Genomic DNA, 19,178 nt, shown 5'->3' with positions numbered 1-19,178 from the left:
CATTTCTGAGGCGGAGAAATGAGAAAGGACAGACGGAAAAAGGCTCAATCTCTTCGCAAACATTTCCCCAAAGTTAGAGCTAAGTGGATGGATATGCAAATAAACAAACAAAGAAACAAACGAGGCGGCCATATTCCTCCTCTTCTTCATTTCCAACCGCAATCATCACAACACACACTGACACAATCTTCTGCTTCTTCTAAAATAAGAAAAAAGACGACCCAGCTGGAGTGACTGTTCATGTAGAGGTCAGTATCAGCAACTACTGGCCCGTTAAAACCGCAAACGTCTCAGAGAAAAAGTTAAATAAAAAAAAACAGATTAAATAAACCAGCATTCATTCAATGCCACGTTCAACCACTAGGTGGCAAAACGATGCTGTAAAACTAAGGGTAAATGCAACATGCCTTCATTTTTCATCTTCTATTTTCTTTTTTTCAACACTGACGTACAGATAAGAAGGAAAATAATTGTTTCTTCAAAAAAAAAAAAAAAAAAGTTTTCTTCATGTGACAGTAAACATGGAGGATTTCACCACAGGAAACCCGGAAGGAAACAAAGTCGAGTGGCAGTGCAGAAAAAGGAACGAATGCAAACACTTAGAGCGACAGACGAGCGACGTAGAGATCCTCCTCCCGACACAGACCACAACGAGACAGAAATAAAAAAAGCTCGACAGGAGGGGAACGTGTGCGACGACATTTTCGCTTCTTCCTGCAAAGAGAGGAGTCTCTGATGGCGAGGTGTGGAGCGCAGAGTCGATGAGGCGGGCGCCACCTGACTGAGTCTGTCCCCTGCCTCCAACACCGTGTTGTTGTTTTTTTTCTTTCTCTCCCTGATCGCCATCACTCCATCCAGTCTCCTTCATCAAACTCGGACTCATCCTCGGAGTCGGAGTACTCCACAGCGATGCGGCGGGACAGGATGGTGGCCACGTCGTTCCCCACACGCTCGTGCTTCGCCTCTTGTTCTCGCTGTTCCTCCACCTTTCGCAGCTGGATGCCTGAAGACAGAGACACACTTTGGCTCAAAGATGTGATGGAAAGTCTTTGCTTTCACAGAAAAACATGATCAGATCACCAATGCTAGAAGAAGTAAACTTAGGGTCTGAGAATCTTAAACTGTGCACACTTTCTGGGCAAGTCATTTTTTTGATACATTCTATTAAAGATACTGATACCAATACCGATACCAATACAGATACTGATAAGGCTACTATCACAGATGCGAAAACCATTATATAGATGCTAATTTAGCAAGGCACTGATACTGACACAGCCACCTATCTAGAAACTGAACTATACTGATACTGGTGTCGATACTGACACAGCTATCAAAACAAACACTGATACTAATAATTTTTTTTTTTCAGCTATATTATTTAGAGATGCACAATATTGTTTTGTTTTTGTTTTTCTGATATTACACCAGTATTTTACAATTCATTTAGCTGACAATGATATTTTTTCTTCACATATAATTGCAGACATCATCAACTCTCTTCTGTACTGGAAGTAGCATACTATGCAACGGTGCACACTTTTCCCACTCTTACCACATTTTTTATGTAATCTTCGTTTTTTGTGCAAAATAAGGAAAATTTATACTTGAAACTGTATATTTATTTGCTACGAATGCTTTCAAACAAAAATAACTCCAAAAGATAAATCCTATTCGAAAGCTGGAGAAAATTCTGAGAAAAATACAACATTATCCACAACCAGGGAAAATTTGGCCAATTTTATAGTTGACAGTCAGTAAACATAACTTCTGTTCACAGGGAACATATGAGAAGTGCAACTGTACAGCAATTACTTTACAGACTGCAGCTAAAACTCAAGTTTAACTTAACACAGGAGCCAAATATGGGATAACTCAATCAGAACTGTGCAAACAAAATCACAAATAGCGCAAAAAAAGCAGCTTTAGCCCATTATTTTATCGGTGTGTTGGCCAATATCTGATATTTTATTGTCAAGCCAACACAGAAACACATAATAACAAAGCTAACAATTAAGATATGACACCAATACTGGTACTAAAACAGATACTGATGTCGATATTTAGCTACCAATAAAAATACCAGTAATAATACAGATAATAATATAGCTAACAATAAAGATACAACACCAATATATGTACTAAAAACCAAGGGGTAACATCCGGTTACCCCTAGAAAGGAAGCTCAAAGCTTGTGATACATCCAATATGGCCTCCACCAACAATTAGCTTTATTACTCTTCATCAGGAACACACAGGTTATTGTTGTATGTAGCTATCATTACAGGTAAAGATACTGACACAGATACCAGTTTCACTGATAGTAAAGATGCTAATATTGACATAGCTACCAATTCAGAAACAGACCTTTACTGTAGTCAATAAAGATACAGATACACCTGTAACACCTGTATGATACACCTATCAATACAGACACCTGTACTGGCACATATAGGTATACAGCGACTAATAGAGGCAATATCAGAGGATACGATACTGATACTGTTAGCAACACAGATACTGCTGCTGGTACCTCATAGGAGAGATCTCCTCTTTTTTTAAATGACTAAAAGATGTATCTGAAGTGCATCTCATTCGACCAATCAGTCACTTAACGTTCATAAACTATTATTAAAGGAGTAAAATGATAGTATCAGCCCAGTCTAACAGGACCTGTCAGTGAAAATCCTTTGTCATGAGTTTGGGGCAGAACTCAGTTTGACCTTCAGAAACTTTTGGACCTGGGACCTGGGCTGTCCAGAGAGGGAGTCAGAAAACCTCTGGCTCTCCTCTCACCCACCTTTTCTGATGGCTTCCAGCAGGACACTGCGTGCGTCGCTGATGGGTGGCAGATTGGCTGGGTGGTGCCTCTTCGGCCCCACGTCGTGCATGGTGTGGGGAGGCGGCGAGGCCATGGCTCCTGCTGAGGGGAAAGCCGGCACCGGCGGGGGGCCTGACGGACACGGCGAGGAGGTCCGTGCTCCTGGGAGAGGCAGAGGAGGAGGCGGCGGGGGAGGAGGCAGGATGGTGCCGTCTGACTGAGTCCCAGAGCCCGCGGGCTGGCCTCGGTCCAGGACCTGTTGGTGGCGAGCAGGGGAGGAGGAGTGGAGGGGGGGCGCCACGGGTGGGGGTGCTGGGTGTAGCACCCCAGGGGCGATCTGGAGAGGAGCAGGGGGAGGTGGGATGGCGGGAGGCTGCTGCTGGAGTGGGAGGGGAGGGATGGGGGGTGGAGGGGTGCCACGCATGCCTGAGGAGGGTAAGGGGGGAGGCGGGGGAGGGAGAGGGGGAGGTGGTGGAGGAGGTGTGTTGGAGTTGAGGCCTGCTGTTCGGGCTGGAGACTGAGGTCGGCTGTCGGAGAAACCTGAACCAGAACTGGAGGACGGAAAGTTTGAGTTAGTATCAAAATTCTTTTATATAAAGACCAACAGCTTAAAGCAAGTTAAATTCAAGCCTTTTTAAGGCTTTTTAAGGCTTTTGAAGACTTTTTAATTCCGTTTGAAATTAAAATTTAGACCAACTTCACAATAAACACAAATGGAAAAAACAGTCACATCAATCTCATAGTGTTAGGCACGATTAATGGAGTCCCAGCAGCAACCACATCACATCTTATTGATCTTAAGATTTGGGACTATTTACAATCATACTAACATTTTCTAACATGACCTTTTTTTAAAAATTAATTATTATCATAATTATTATTTTTTTAACAATTTTGCAACTCTTTAAAATTATCTTAAAATTTGTTTTTAAACCTATTTTACTTTTTAAAAATTTTTTAATTTAATTTAATTTTATTGTATCTTATTATTTTTAATCTGCTTTTAAATTGAATTTTAATTGTTTTCTTTTAATGTTTTCTCTATAAAGCACTTTAAGCTGCCTTGCTGAAAAGTGCTATATAAATAAATTTATTTCTTTAAAGATTTTTCCTTTAAAGATTAATTTAAGGCATTTTAGGACCATCCAAGGCCTTGTTTTTAGAATAATGAATTCAATACCTTTTAAGACTTTTAAAAGGGTCTGCGGGAACCCTGCAATTAAAAAAAATTGAATAGTTCATGTGATGATGGCTTTGACCTGCCTGTGACAGGTCACAGTTTATGCTAGTGTGTAAAAAGCAGGTAGAGTGGAACAGGAAGTTGTGCACGGAAACCATGTCAAACGCCCAGTGACTTTCAAATAAAAAAAAAAACTTGTCCAAACCAGATCATATATAACTTGACTATGGCAACTAACTGACGTATGACCAGAGCCAGACGAGGAGTCAGACCAGGGGTCAACAGGTTGGTGGATTTACAGCCAAAACAAGAACGAGGTGATGCTCAAAAATGGATAAGGAAGCTAAAAACTGGCTGTGGCCCTTCAACTGAGCCGCTGGCGGATGAAGAGGGAGGTTTATCTCAGAAGATGAACATTTATTACGCACGGGTGGAGACCAGTGCAGCCAGTGAAACTACAAATCCCCAGTTTTCAAAAATCAAAGCTCTGATATCGCATTGTTCGACAGACGAAATGTCTCCACTAATTTTATTTCTGACAGTCCAACTATGTTGGTAAGCACACGAAAGATTCTCCCTGCACCTCCGACCCACAATGACTGCCGCCATTTGTCTGTGACACTGTGCCGGTTTGCATTTGCACAGCAAAAAAACAGAAATCTTATCAAGTGTTTTTGTCTTATATTCAGTAAAAAATGTCTGTTTAGACTTAACAGGAGCCACATTCACCTGAACAGTCCAGAAAAAAATGTCTTATTTCAAGTTGATTAAAGAAAAAAATGAGGTCTGAATTATTTGTAACAGGTGAAAAAAAATTTGCCAATGAAACAAGAGAAGTTACTTGTATTAACACATTTCTCTTCCCCCACTTGCAGATTATTTATACTTGTTACAAGCAATTCAGACCTCATTTTTGTCTTTAAAAGGTTGAAATAAGACATTTTTCATGACTAGTCAGGTGAATGTGGCTCATATTAAATTGAAAAAAGACATTTTTTTAATGAAAATGAGACAAAAACACTTGATAAGATTTTAGTTTTTTGCAGTGTGTAAATAAAGACACAAAAACAGTGACCGCTGACAGTTAGCTATGGCAGACAGATATGACTGGCTAATCAAACGTCTGAAAACATTTACGAATGAATTCTATCAACATTTTAACGACCATGTCTCACATTTTTATCAAGGAAAAATTATTTTGCAGAATATATCTTCACTCTTTTCTCGCCCAGGCCTTGTTACGAGCTACTATCGAATAGCTCTTTTGCTTGAAATGCCCATCCTTACTAACGACAGCAACAAGCTCTACCTTTTTCTACATGCCCTTTCTATAAACCCTTGAAACCAGGGTGAAAGGATGAATGAGAGCTCTGAGAGGTGCCTATCAGGGATCTGAGAGCATTGAGATCTTTCAGTCACTCTCACAAGATATTAACTTATACTGAAGAGATGAGCTTTGATCTTTCCTCTTACACAAAGACCCACATTCACAGAATCAATTTCCTTCCTACAGAGAAAATTGCTGCAGACATAAAGCCAACCTGAGAGAGTAGAAAATGCTTCTTCCAATATATATATTTATATATATATAGTTATTTATGAAAGGGATGATATTACATATCTTGTGCAGAAAGCAGAGCACCAGCAGCAGAGGCTGCAAGAGTAAGTAAAAATAGAAGATGTGGAGAAAAAGGGTAAAAAAAGAGGATTTGGCTGAAGGGACTTGGGCCAGAAATCAATGCGATATTTCTCTGCTGCTGCAGCCGCAGCCTTAATCATTCCCTCTGATCTCTCCATCCCTTCAAACAGTGACATATGCAGCAGAAGTGCGCCGCAGAAAAACAACCTGTAATGCGCTCAGTGGCCCTAACACTTTATTGATCCTCCCCCTCTCGCAGCCGTTTGCCTATTTTTTCTTCCTTCTTCTTCTTCTTTAGTCCACAAAACCTCCATCTATCCCTTCATCTGTCCCTCCAGCTACGCTTTCGTCTGTGTTTTCCTGCTGAGCTCCGACAGAGTGAAAATAAAAAAAAATTTCAACTGAATAAACACCACAAACAAGAAAAAGTGCAGCTCGGAGAAATGGAGAGAGATTAAAAAACAATGCGTCACAGCCCTTCAGGCTCACCTGATCACAGAGGGTGGCTTGATCTCTCCCAGTGGGTGCATGAGAGGTGGAGGAGGTGGAGGGCCGTCGGGCCGCGAATACATTCTGTCCCCGGTTCGGTTCAGCAGCTCGTTCATTTGGGTGTAGGGCAGCGCCGCCAGCGAGAAGGGCCCGTCCAAATGCTCCATGTAGAGAGGAGCTCTGAGCGGAGAGACGCCAGGTTACTTTATTTACTCCAGCAGGTTTTCATTTGGTACTTTTAATGTACACAATTATCCCTCTGCCACAGTCAGATAAACACAACAGCAAGTAATCAGAATCAGAAATACTGTATTGATCCCTGAGGGGAAATTGCTTTTTTTGTCACAGCTTCTCCCATTAAAATGTGTTAGTTAAATTAGAAAGTACAAAATGTAAGCACAAGTGTAACATTAAATTGAATATAGGCCTATGTATAAATTAAAGCTGCAAGCAGAGAGTTACATGACCAGCTGCTACCCTCTCGGTAGTGAAATGGACTGAAGTTTTAGAAACGTCTCCTCATAGATGCCACAATTTGAAACAAATCTCTCTAAAAATAAGATATTTAGTGGTAAATTTTGTCAGGAATCAACCCATGTCATTTTAAAGATGTACCATTTTTACTTTTTTGTGTAGAGGCCTAATTGCCGCAGCTTGTGTGGAGCTTGATGCTCCTCTCCCATTCATTCTAATAGGTGGAGCTGAAACGGCTTCTTTGGGGTTAACCTACTTTGAGGGCTCACCATTCAAAAACCGTTCAATAAAAAACTAATTCCTGCATCATTTTTATAAAGCTGGGCCCACTCTGTCATTTTAGCAAATTTCAAGCTGATAACATTTATGACCTAGGAGAAGATCATTTTTGAAAAAGGCCCAAAAATGTGGCTAATTTTATTTTGAAAGGCAAATTGCCGGCTTCCTGTTTGAGATAGGTCAGGGGTGCCTGCATATGAAATGTGCGTCTCAATGAGAAGAACATTTTGATGTTGGTTTGATCTCTCTACAACTTTCCTACTGCCCATTAGAGCTGCTTTAGTGTGCCTAGATGGCGCTAGAGAGCACATTTTGGTATGTAGGGGGTCAATTGTTGAATACTATTAAATTCTTTGCCAAATGTGAGGAAAGTACCGATTTTGATCTGTTTTTGAACAAGTTTAGTGGGTCAAATTAGGTCTCAAAGAGCAGGCAGTATAAGAAGAAAAAGAACGAAATGGACGAAAAACAATAGGGTCCCTATCATACATTTTATGTCTTAGCAATGTCTAAAGAATGACATGCGTGGGAGAACTTTTTTTTTGTATACGCGTGATTGTAGTCTATCCACCTTATCTCTATATTCATTAAACTAGGACTGAATGTCTTTGTAATCTGTAGTTTTTAAGAAATTAAAGCTCAGTCTTTTGCATTTGGGGGCATGATGAGTTGACTGATGCTTGTCAGGAGACAAAGACCAGTTATTTTCAAAAACAAATACCCCTATCATTTGTTCATAAAAATACTTTCATCCATAGGCAGTGGGCAAATCCACCGATAAGTGCAATTCCAGGCAAAACCCATGGCAGCCAATCAGAATGAACCTCCGTCATTAAGCTGTGACATTTGAGGAATGAAAACTCAGTTTTCAAGGCGTCTACACAAAACCATGAAACATGAGTTTTCCAAAGTCTTTGGCCAGGGTCAGAAAACATTGTTTTTTGTGACATAAAACTACCCGGCTATGCCTGGACACGGCCTAACAACCTGCCTCAACCCAGCTGCTCCAGTACGACCACCACTGTGGCTTCATAGCCTACACCCATATTTTTAAAACATCGTGATCTTTTCTCTCTTTTCCTTTTTTTCCATCGCGCTCAATCCCATCAGCCACTAGGAACTTTTGCTGTAGAAAATCTAGGGATGGGTACCGAATTAGGTACTTATATAGGTACCGACCGAATTCTGTCAAAAGTACCAGGTACCGATTCCCGGAAAATCAAAAGGTACCATGTTTAGGTACCTTAACACATCCTTGTGACTGTGAGGGAGCGGAGGAGTAGGTGATTTTTCATGCTGAACATGAACACAGCATTGCAAGGTTATACACTGAAGAAAAGTTGTGTTAAAAGGATTTTTTTTTTATATTATATGGTACCGACTGCCAGGTACCAGGTATCAGTGCCATATCATTTCAAATGTGAAAGGTACCCATCTCTAAGAAAATCTAAACACAGGCTGTTTCAGTGTCATCCTGTAACTGAGGTAAAAGTAAAACATTTAATTCTTCATTTGACTTCTTGTTTAGTTTTTGAAGCTTGTAGGGAGGCATGAAGATAAATTCCTATCAAATATTTCGTCTTGTACCACAGGACCCTTAACTTAACCTCCTCTCTAAGATGTTACACTCACATCCATCAATTTGGAGTCCTTAATTATCTTCACAGAGAACAGATTCTGTGTCAGTCATACACGACTCCAAGAAAACCTTACATTTGCATAAAATCTCTACTTCATCACCGTGACTGGCAGGAAAATTACTGGATATAAGCGGCGCTGGAGCTCGTGGGAGAAATAATGAAATCAAGCTAAAACACAGAAACTCAATTTCCTGTGGAGTGAGCAGCATTTATTTCTTCACACACCTGTTGTCGTGGTAACCTGCAGATCCGTTAGCTTCCCGGTGCTTGTCCTCAGGGACGTCCTGGGCCAGCTCTGCACCCAGCGCCAGCTTCTGCCACTCCTTCTTACGGTCGTGAGGCGCCCGCGGGACTTTCTCCGGCTCCTGTGGACGGTCTATTGCCTTCAGCTTCAGCATCAAGGAAGGGATGATGATGAGGAGGAGGAAGAGGAAGGAAAGGGATGAGATGATTCAAGCGAGGGAGACAGGAGGAGAGAGGAGACGACAGATTAGCTGCTGTTATTCTTATCGGGGTGAACAAACAGTGACTGCTCGACGCTAAATCAGGCAAAGTTGGTTTCATAAAGAAATTTAGAAAAGGGAAACAATACAAAACGAAGCACACACACACTCACACACATATAATTAGATCCATATTTTTAGTGTGGCTCTAAGCTTTGGCTTCACTTTTGTTTACTCTGCTGCTACACCCTCATTTCACAAAGCAGCTACTGTTTAAAAAAGCATTTCTCTTCCACTTTCCCTTAAAGAGGGGGCCTCTTCAGAAAAAACAGACTCTGAGTAAACTTTCTGAAGAGAAAAATCACAAAATCTTTAAACAGTTTTAACAAAGAAACAGAGTGTGCTCAGTGACTCTCTTCGACCAAGTTAAGGTGACGTAAAAGTTTGTGAATTTAAGAAAGTGTGTGAATCAAAAAAGCGTGAAAAAGTTAAAATAAGTACAGGAAGTTGTCACAGAGCACTCCCTGCCTCACACACTTAAGCATGGCTGCTTTAGCACACACACACACACACACACACACACACACAGAAACAGAGGTGTAAAGACACGTCTCAGCCAGCTGCTGTAGCAGAAATCACAGAGTTGTTTTTGATAAAAATATAAATTGCTGTATTTTCACATACCTGCCCTGGAAGGTCTAAGTACCTATAGACCTGATCATACATGCGGGGGTCCTGCAACTATAAGAACAAAAACAAAAACCACAAGAGAAGCACTGGGGTGAGGGCAAAAAAAAGAGAAAAAAAAATCAACACAGCACAGGATTGAGCCAAACATCGCAGCGCACAGACTCACAGGGACAAAAACGGTGGAACAATAGAGGAGGGGAAAGTGCTGTTAAACAGAAAATGACAACATGCGCGACCCCGAGGTGGGACACAGAGACAGAGCAGCGCACACAGACGCACACACATTCAGTGGGACAACAGCAACAGAAAGAAGACGCAGGTAGAAAGAGAAAGATCTCACTGGAACAGGAGGATGGGCTACAAATGTGTGAGAGGGACTTTAACCGTCACCGATAACAACACCGACAGCATCACACGATCACACACGATCACACACAGACATGCAAGACAACGATCACAGCACGACAACACCTGATGAAGGAGGCAGCGTCACAGTTCGACTAAATACTGACATGAATGAAAGCTCTCAATTCATCGACTTTACAAACTTCATACGTTCATTTCACAGGATTATTTTCACACACAACTCATTTAAAACACACTTATGTTAAAGCACAAGGCTGTTGGTATTCTACAGTTTCACTTCTGTAAACAAATCCCATGAGACAGTCATGAGTACATCGATTTAGAAGAGGTCACAAAGTAACAGATGAATCACACCAGGAATTTGTTGCACAGATGAAGTTAAAAAAGTTTTAAAACTACAGGTGGCCCAAGTTTGACTCCTGCTACAGCGACTACCTCAACGGCACCTGTTAAATTCAGCTACGCTGCAAAAAACTGAACTCTTATCAAGTGTTTTTGTCTTTTCTTTTTTTAAGCAAACACAATGACCTTATGACTTTATGACACATCAATGCTGATTCTTGTACTTATTTTTTTTCTTACGTAAATATTGTTAATATCATTATTTAAACTTTTGTATATTTCTTAAAATTTCTAATTTCCCATTAATCTTCTAAATATTGTTATTATTTTTATTATTGTTATTGTTATTATAATTTATTACTTTTATTATTATTATAATAATAATAATAATAATAATAATAATAATTATTATTATTATTATTATAATAATTATTATTATTATTAACATTATTGTTGTTGTTGTTATTACTATTTTATTATCATCATCATTATTATTACCATTTTATTGTTAGTATTGAATTTTTCGCTTTGTCTTTGAGCTGGTGTGACATGAAAATTTCCTCCATGGGGATCAAGAAAGAATACTCTATTCTATTTAGGGATGCACCAATATGAAAATTTTGGCCGATACTGATAGCTGATATTCATATTGCTGTCATGGCTGATAACTGATATTTAACGATATCAATATTGGTAAAAAAAATTAAAAAGCAAACTCGACACAGATGATGTGTCGAGGTAGTTCATAGAGAAAAATGGCGCTATTGTGAAAAAAGATGACCATCGAAAAAAGTTTTGTCTGTTTTTGGATCAAAAACAGGAAGAGAGACATAAAAGAAGAGAGTGCACTCTTCTTAGGTAGTTTTGATGTTTACAGAGTCAGAGAAAACAAAATGATTTGGGTCTTGAAAGATCGTTCAGGATGCTCTGAAAATGCTGGCAGCTAATGAGTAAATATTGGCCGATATCGATACTGATACCGATATCATGCATCCCTAATTTTATTCTATCCTATTCTATTCTAAAAACGGTCTTATTAGACTTGATATGAGCCACATTCACCTGACCAGTCCAGAAAAATGTCTTATTTCAAGTTATTTAAAGACAAAAATGAGGTCTGAATTGCTTGTAACAAGTAAAATAAATCTGCCAATGGAACAAGAGAAAATTGCTAGAAAATGTGTTTGAAACTAGAATACAGGAGGTCCTTAACTTATGTGGTTTTTGACTTATGTCGTTCTGACTTTAAAATGCCAGTAACTATAGGTACGTAAGAAAATAGAGACCATTTCGAATAGGGATGTCCCGATATTACATTTTCACTTCCGATACGATACCAATACTGCAGCATTGAGTATTGGCCGATACCGATATTAATCCGATACGATATCAGCATTAAACATGCATACTTTTATTACTTATTTTGTAGTAGTCTGTCATGTTAGAAAACACTTCATTAAGTGATATTATTCAAACAAAGAACAGTAGTCAGCAACAGTAGGTATGAGGAAAAACTGACCCATTTATTATTAACCAACGGGAAACAGAAATTTTAACATTAAACATAAGAATATACTAGTAATTGAATAAAATAAAGAATAAATTAATAGACCCAGAAAATAACCTAAATAAATCAAATAAAAACAGCAGAAGCAGGGTTTGGAATGGACTGCTTATATCGGAGATTTTAGATGCATTCCGATACGATACCGATATTTGTTTTTTTGCTGATATCGGACCAATATCCGATATCAATATCGGACTGGGACACCTCTAGTTTCGAAGTTAGGCCATTAGGCTGTTCGTAGGCTCCTACAACCTGCACTTAGTTCTGACACGGAGAGCATGTGAATACACAGCTAAGCAGTGCTATGTGGTTATTAGCATCGTCCACTTTGTCTGGAGTCGCATTATAATGTAGACTGTCTGTGTCTGTGCTCTGTAATTTTCTCAGTAACCTTACCTTTTTCATATCATTTCCCATGAATATGAAGTATAATATATGTATTTGCATTGTTAGTTAGAGATTTATGGGTATTTAGGGTAAAAATCTGACCTGACTAATACAAGAAACTCATCTCATGTTCCATTGGCAGATTTTTTCACTTGCTACAAGAAATTCAGACTTCATTTTGTCTTGATATAAGACATTTTTTCTGGACTTGTCAGATGAATGTGGCTCATATTGTCATATGAAAGTTCACTGTTATGCAGATGACACGCAGTTGTTTTTATCAATAAAGCCAAAAGAAAACAAGCAAATGTTTTTGGAAGGTGCCGTGAGAAAATCTGATAAACTGTCTTTATTTTGTTGGGATAGTCTGATACGTTTTTTTTCAGGACCGATACTGATAATGATTATCAGTTGTCAAGGAAGCCGATATCTGATATTTGGGGCAGATATTCATTTGCAGTAGAAGTGAAAATATTGGCGTCAAAATTTGCGATAATACAAACTTAAGTAATTTTTTGATTAGTTTATCTGAGAATTTTATAAAAAATTTATAACTAAATATAAATTAAAGGCAGAGAAATGGTTAATTGTTAGCTTGCGTCATATGGGATGTGCTAACAGAAAGTGAACTACAGAACAACAACAGCCTCACACTTGGTGTGATGAAATCAAACATGATGCAGACAATTCAACAAATTTTCATCTGTAGGAAACAAAAATTACAGCATTCCTGTTTGTAGCACTGTACAGTTTGTGCGTGTTCACATGCATGTGTTGCACATGTGTGTGTGTGTGTTTGCATCATCAGTTTTCCTGAGAAGGTGAAGCAGAGACCTTGGGAAGATGAATGAAGCTGGGACTTCCTTTAAAACCAATACTTATTGATTTCTTTATGTCACTTGGCTCCTGAGGTCGGCTTGTTTATTAATGCCCCGGAGTGTGTGTGTGTGTGTGTGTGTGTGTGTGTGTGTGTGTGTGACAGGCTTCTGATTCGACCCAGCGTGTGTTGTGGACAGCATCTCCTCTGGTTTGGGAAAACGACGTTGATTCGCCTGGCCACTGCGGCGTCCGCTGTGAGTGAGCGTGGGAATAAATCCTAATGCTAATGCACATTGATTAGCTTCTGATTAATCACGGCCCATTACCCCTGATGAGGCTCTGGCTAAGTGCTAGCCTCTAAAACACACACACGCATACACACACACTCTTTCACCATGCCTCCTACGCTGCTCCTCCACATTTATAAACCCGGACTGACACGCTGAATATCATCTACTCCACACGCGAGACGGAAACGCGTCCTGACAACACGGTCTGCTGAGGCTGGAGGAGCCGCAGCAGAAGGTCAAATATTTTAGCTTTTTACGCGCCGCCTTTTTCTGAGCTGTGCTGGACCTCTAAACCTCACTCCTTCTTTCTCTGGGATAATTTTCAGGATTAGTTTTAGCCCGACTAACCTCTGACTCCTTGAAAGGTTTGCAGTCACGGTGTCTTACAAGAGGCCGTTTCACGCACAACAGAAAAGAGCAAAGTGAAATACTCGGACGTTAATGGACGATTTATTCCAGGGTTTTAGTTTTGTTGATTTTATAAAAAAGAAGTGGGAAGTGAAGGTTCAAACACAGCTATGTGAATGTGAAAAATGCAGATTAAAGAGGAAGTGTGTGTGTGTGTGAGTTTGTCACAGACGTTATAACAAATGAAGCTAATTTCAGAGCGCTGTGTGCCTCTGCTTGCACAACATTTTTCATCTAAATGGCCCTGGCACTGGCAGAAACACTCTCACTGTGTGCGTAATACAGCTGCTATGGATTCATACATGAACAGAATGTGTGTGTGTGTGTGTCACATTCATGCTCCCATCACGTGTGTGTGTGTGTGTGTGTGTGTGTGAATGTTGAATGTGACAGACTCAGCAGAACTGCAGCTATGTTCCTGGGTAAATAACCCCCACAGGGAGGCCTGCTGCTGGACCACCCTGCAGCTGACAATAACACAAACCCACTCACATTATACACACAAACATCACTGCTGCTGCTGCTGCTGCTGCTGCTGCTGCTGATACACTGAAACTGGAGGCTTGTACTGTAATTATCTGCAGCTACCGATTTCACTGATGGATGTCGTAAATAATCATTGTACAATTAAAAAAACACTTGATACATAAAGAAACACTGTGTTCAGAGCAATATCAGAAATGCTGGGTTAGCAGGCCAACATTTGCTTCTGCAGCTTTCAGATCCATGGATTTGTTGAACAACAAACTCGAGGCCAGCAAGGCAAACGAGTCAAACAACAACACTCCCATTCCACAGAGATGTGCAGTTAGCTTAAAACCACAACCTCCTACAGAAGCGTGTTACGTCTCTGAGCTGTCTTGTTGTTAGTCACTCCATGGCTGTGTCCCATACTCCCTATTTAAAGGCATCCTGTCCTGTTTCTACATCCACATCAGCACAAGGAGCCAGATGTAACTGTAATGGTACGGTAGGGCTGGGCAATTAATTGTATTTTAATCGTGATTTCAATTTTGCCATCTGACAATCATAAAAACAATATAATCGAAGAAAACAATGAATATGCCACACAGTGTAGATGTATGTAAGTTCCTGTGCTTCATAGCTCTTCTGTGCTCCATGTGCAGCCACAGCGAGTGTGTGTGACTTATGTGTATCAATAATACTGTATGTTTCAATTAACACAAGATTAAAACTGATTCAGTATAAGTGGTTAATGAGAGTTTATATGACCCCTGCTAAACTCCATCATATCTCTCCTAACATCCCTGATGTTTGTGTTAAATGTCTGACTGAAAAGGGAACTCTGATTCACTGCCTGTGGGAATGCTCTGAGATTTTGTTTTTTTGGAGAAATGCAGTCGAAAGTTTATCACAGATGGTTGGGTTTAACATTCCTTTGACCTCAACAATTTGCATACTTGGATTATATCCCAAAAACCTCATCAGAACAAAGAAGCAATCAGAAATTGTTGACTTTGGTCTTCTCCATGCAAAAAGAGTGATTGCACTATATTGGAAAAATGTCGAACCACCTTCACTGGCAATATGGAAGAAGGAGTTGATAACTTGTCTTGGACTTGAAAGATTGACATATATTGTAAAAGGAAAAAAAGAGGAGTTTGCCTTTGTTTGGGACTCATTCATGTCATTCTTGACTAATGAAAAGGATAACACCAACTGAAAAACTATGTAATGATCTTGCCTTTTTTTTTTTTTTTTTTAAATTTATTTACTTATTTATTTAGCTTTTCTCTTTATTATCATTTTTATATTATTATTAATTCTATTATTATAATTATTTTTTAACAGTATTATTTTTATTATCATTATTTATTTTTGTGTGTATTTTCATTATTTATTTATTTATTATTATTATTGTTATTATTATTTTTATCATTATTATTATTATTATTATTAGTATTATTATTATTTTGTGTGTGTGTGTATGTGTGTGTGTGTGTGTGTGTGTGTGTGTGTGTGAATGAGCACTTGTTTGAGGGGACATAAATGAAAATGAAAATGTTTGTACATTTGATACAAAGTTTGATATGTATCTAAAACTTTAATAAAAATATTGTTAAAAAAAATAATACTGTATGTGCCACTTGCTGGTTCTTTAAAGTGTTTAAATCAGTACTGAAGTTTTTGAATAAATGAATAATTGTGTATATTATTTGTGATTTCAATATCACTTAAAATAATCAGGATTCTTATTTTTACCATAATCGCCCAGCCCTATGGTACGGCCACACCAAATGCAAATTTGCGGCGAGATTACATACAAAGTCAATGCAAAGACGCGTTTAGACGCCGATTTGCCCCGGGTGGCGAGTTTGGGGCGTTTGGGGCATTTGGTGCGGCACGTTCGCGGGTTTGGAGTGTTCACGCGTTTGGGCGGCAGAGGCGAATTCGATTGAGTTGAAAATATTGAACTTTTGAAGCAAATTCGTGTGAAGGCGGCCGCCAATCAGCGATGACATCCCCCCAGGATGTCATTGATTTGATGATGCCACCTGCTCGCCAAACAGATAAAGCTTTTTCCTAAATGTGGGCGAAGCTTGGCTGTACTTTCACTCGCTTTCAGGAATTTGGAGAGCAGCACAGGACCAAGAGTGATGTGAGTTAGCTGTCTGCTAACCAGGTATGTGTCAAATACCATGATTAGCTTATGCTAACATGCCAAGTCAGGTGTACAGCTTTCGAGTCTCTTCCATGGAGAAACGGGATGCTGCAAGTAGTTGCTGGGCTAGTGAGTGTGTTCCCCCAGGCATGGCTGGTGGCAGTTTTTTGACAGCTAAGATAGATGGCGCTGTCTGAAATGATCTACATAGTAGCATCCGGTCTGAAAATAGATAAACACATATATGTGGCATCCGGCTTTTAAGGTTTGTACAGTGGTTAAAATGTGTAATCAAGTGACTGAAAACCAATTTGCAGCTGTATGATTTCAAATTTGAAAGCCATTTAGCTATTATCATGCTAGCATCCAAGCTGGTGTAATGTTTCTAAAACACGTAAAAAAAAGTTCCTGAAAATTCTGTTCGCTACAAATTCCTTCTTATGTTATTGAATTATGCTCAGTTTCTGAAAATAATGTCTTTTAGCTTCTGAGCTAACAGTAGTAGTATCTGGAAGCATGAGTGGCTAATTGCTAACGTTAGCTTTTGTCTGCTCATTGTTAATGGGATATCATTTTTTCCTACTTTAACTTTAGGAAACAAAATAACTTTTGGGATCAGATTGTGTAAATGTATGGGCTAAGCTAGCAAAATACAGACTCTGAGACTAGCATTAGCTCAGAAACTCCTCTAAGAAATATTAAAGAGTGGACGCGATGCTGTGAAAGGGACATATAATCCTCACAGATTACTGAACAGTAAACAGCTAAACAGTAATGTAAAGCCTGGTTAACACTGTGAGCTAATTAGCAAGATATGCTAACAAAATGGTTTCTTTTCAAGCTAATTATTTGATAGTTACCCAAATCTATATGGCTAATAATCTATAAAACTGCAGCTAACATTTCATTAGCATTCAAGCATTTCATTTTGACCATGACTTCGGTGAAAACTGGTCTCTAAGTCCAAGTCCTTGGTTTTTAAGAATCATTTAATGACTTCCTGAACCTGACAACACCTTATGCTTTGACCTGTAGTCTCCTGATTATATAAGCTACAACCGTCTGAGTGTTTTTCTGCCTCAAACAGCAACACATGATGATAAAATTCAAACCAGTTCCAGAAGAGTCCACTTGAGGCTGGCTTCAAAAGCCAAGTATAATCCATTGACACCCATGTTAAAATGCCCCTTTTCAAAGCAGAATCAAACTTGTTCACATTGTTAAACAAAGTTTTGGAATCTACACCCCATTTTTTATTCATGGCAGCTGTAGTGTTAATTCTGTTTGCAGCTCAGACATTTTATCAAAGCTAAAAGCTCGGCGTAATTACCCGTAATTTGGGACTTTGTTGATTTGACAGCCAGGTGGAGGTATTCAAACTGCATAAACTGCAGCTTTGTTGGAGGCAGCGTTTCTAATTTGGCGAGCGCCATCGCTCTTCAGAAACCGACGGGTTGTGCCAGTGAGACCACAACATTTTCACACATTTCATGGATACTCCAGATAAGATAATCTGGCTGCTATTTTTAGCGCAGAATGTTTCACTCTGATTTGCAATTTGAAGTTAATTCTGTGAGGTGACGAGAGTCTGAACTGTAATGGGACTGGGAAATAAATTCACTATCTGTCAGACTTAACTGTAACTGAGGAAAATAGACTGAACTGGCATCCAGTCAGGACTCTGAGGGAGGGATTAGAAAAACCACTTTTAGATTTGGGATGAATTCAGACAAAATTTCTCTTTTTTCAAGGATTGTTGGGGGAAAAAATCATATTCAGGGCAGAGCCCACGGTCCCTGGAGGAGAAATGGGATGCAGTCAGGGCAGGTAAACACTGCAGGGCTGTTAGTAATGGGGCTCAGTTGTCCAGAGCAAACCAGAGGGTGAGTGAGAGGAGATAAGGAGGAGGGTGAGTGAAGGAGGGAGGGCTGCAGGCTACCACCACATGGGGAGCAGATGCTCTGGTGCGGAGGGGAGGAGGAGGAGAAGGGAGAAAGTCTTACCTCTGTGGGAATGAGGAAAGGAGGAGGGGTTTCAGAGCGGACTCTTATGAGGCCGTTGGGACACACATGATAAGGCATTTCCAGCTGCACAGAGTTAGACAGAGTTAGATTCAGGGTTCAGACAGAGAATAAAGCAAAGGTTGAGAGATCCTGAAGCAGTAATTTATCCCCATCGCTTCACGAGAAAACACACAATCCTAACACCTGGGATGTTTAATGTATCACACTAATTCAAAATTTGTCTTTTACACTTTCTGTGTGAGGAAATATATTACTTAAATGGACAGATTCCAAACCTCCAACAATAGCTGGATGGCACGAAGTTAGTTATCTTTTTATTTATTTATACATGTTTAATCTGTTGTTCTACAACTGTTGTGTGATTTATTATGGGTATACATGTGTAAGTGTGCATATGTATGATTGCGTATCAAGGTTATAATAGTTAACTAAAACGAAACTAAAATCAAAAACTAAAATTAAAACTACATTGCAGTTAACTCAAACTAATAAAAACTAAAAAAGAAAACAAAAACGATAAGTAAACTAAAACTGTATCTTGTTTTCTCAAAACTAACTGAAACTAACTAAAATTATAGAGAAAATGCCCTTAGTTTTAGTTTCTGACAATATTAATAGCCTTTAGGATTTAAATTAATCCGACATATTTTCCCAACTAATTTTACTACAGTTTTCGGCAGTTGTCAGCGCCGTACGG

At 39.4% G+C, this 19,178-nt stretch overlaps 1 protein-coding gene across 4 annotated transcripts in view; it reads right to left on the bottom strand.

Moving 5' to 3' along the window:
- Window positions 1–481: 481 nt before the first annotated feature.
- wasf1 (WASP family member 1) overlaps window positions 482–19,178 on the bottom strand; it is a 118,251-nt gene continuing 99,554 nt past the window's right edge. For 3 of the 4 annotated variants that reach the window (XM_074684941.1, XM_074684942.1, XM_074684940.1), the window contains 5 exons: window positions 9,650–9,706; window positions 8,748–8,911; window positions 6,130–6,309; window positions 2,801–3,372; window positions 482–1,003 (listed from right to left, as the gene is read on the bottom strand). In XM_074684941.1, the coding sequence (XP_074541042.1) occupies window positions 846–1,003; window positions 2,801–3,372; window positions 6,130–6,309; window positions 8,748–8,911; window positions 9,650–9,706 (1,131 nt within the window). In that variant the 3' untranslated portion in view covers window positions 482–845. The remainder of the gene's footprint in view (window positions 1,004–2,800; window positions 3,373–6,129; window positions 6,310–8,747; window positions 8,912–9,649; window positions 9,707–19,178) is intronic. The other variant, XM_074684943.1, reaches the window with a different exon arrangement.

Source organism: Halichoeres trimaculatus, unplaced genomic scaffold, assembly GCF_033239565.1.
Source record: "Halichoeres trimaculatus isolate MK-OKI-2021-1 unplaced genomic scaffold, fHalTri1.1 fHalTri1_scaffold_13, whole genome shotgun sequence".
In the NCBI taxonomy this organism is placed as follows: Eukaryota; Metazoa; Chordata; class Actinopteri; order Labriformes; family Labridae; genus Halichoeres; species Halichoeres trimaculatus.
This window is presented reverse-complemented; position numbering and strand designations above follow the sequence as displayed.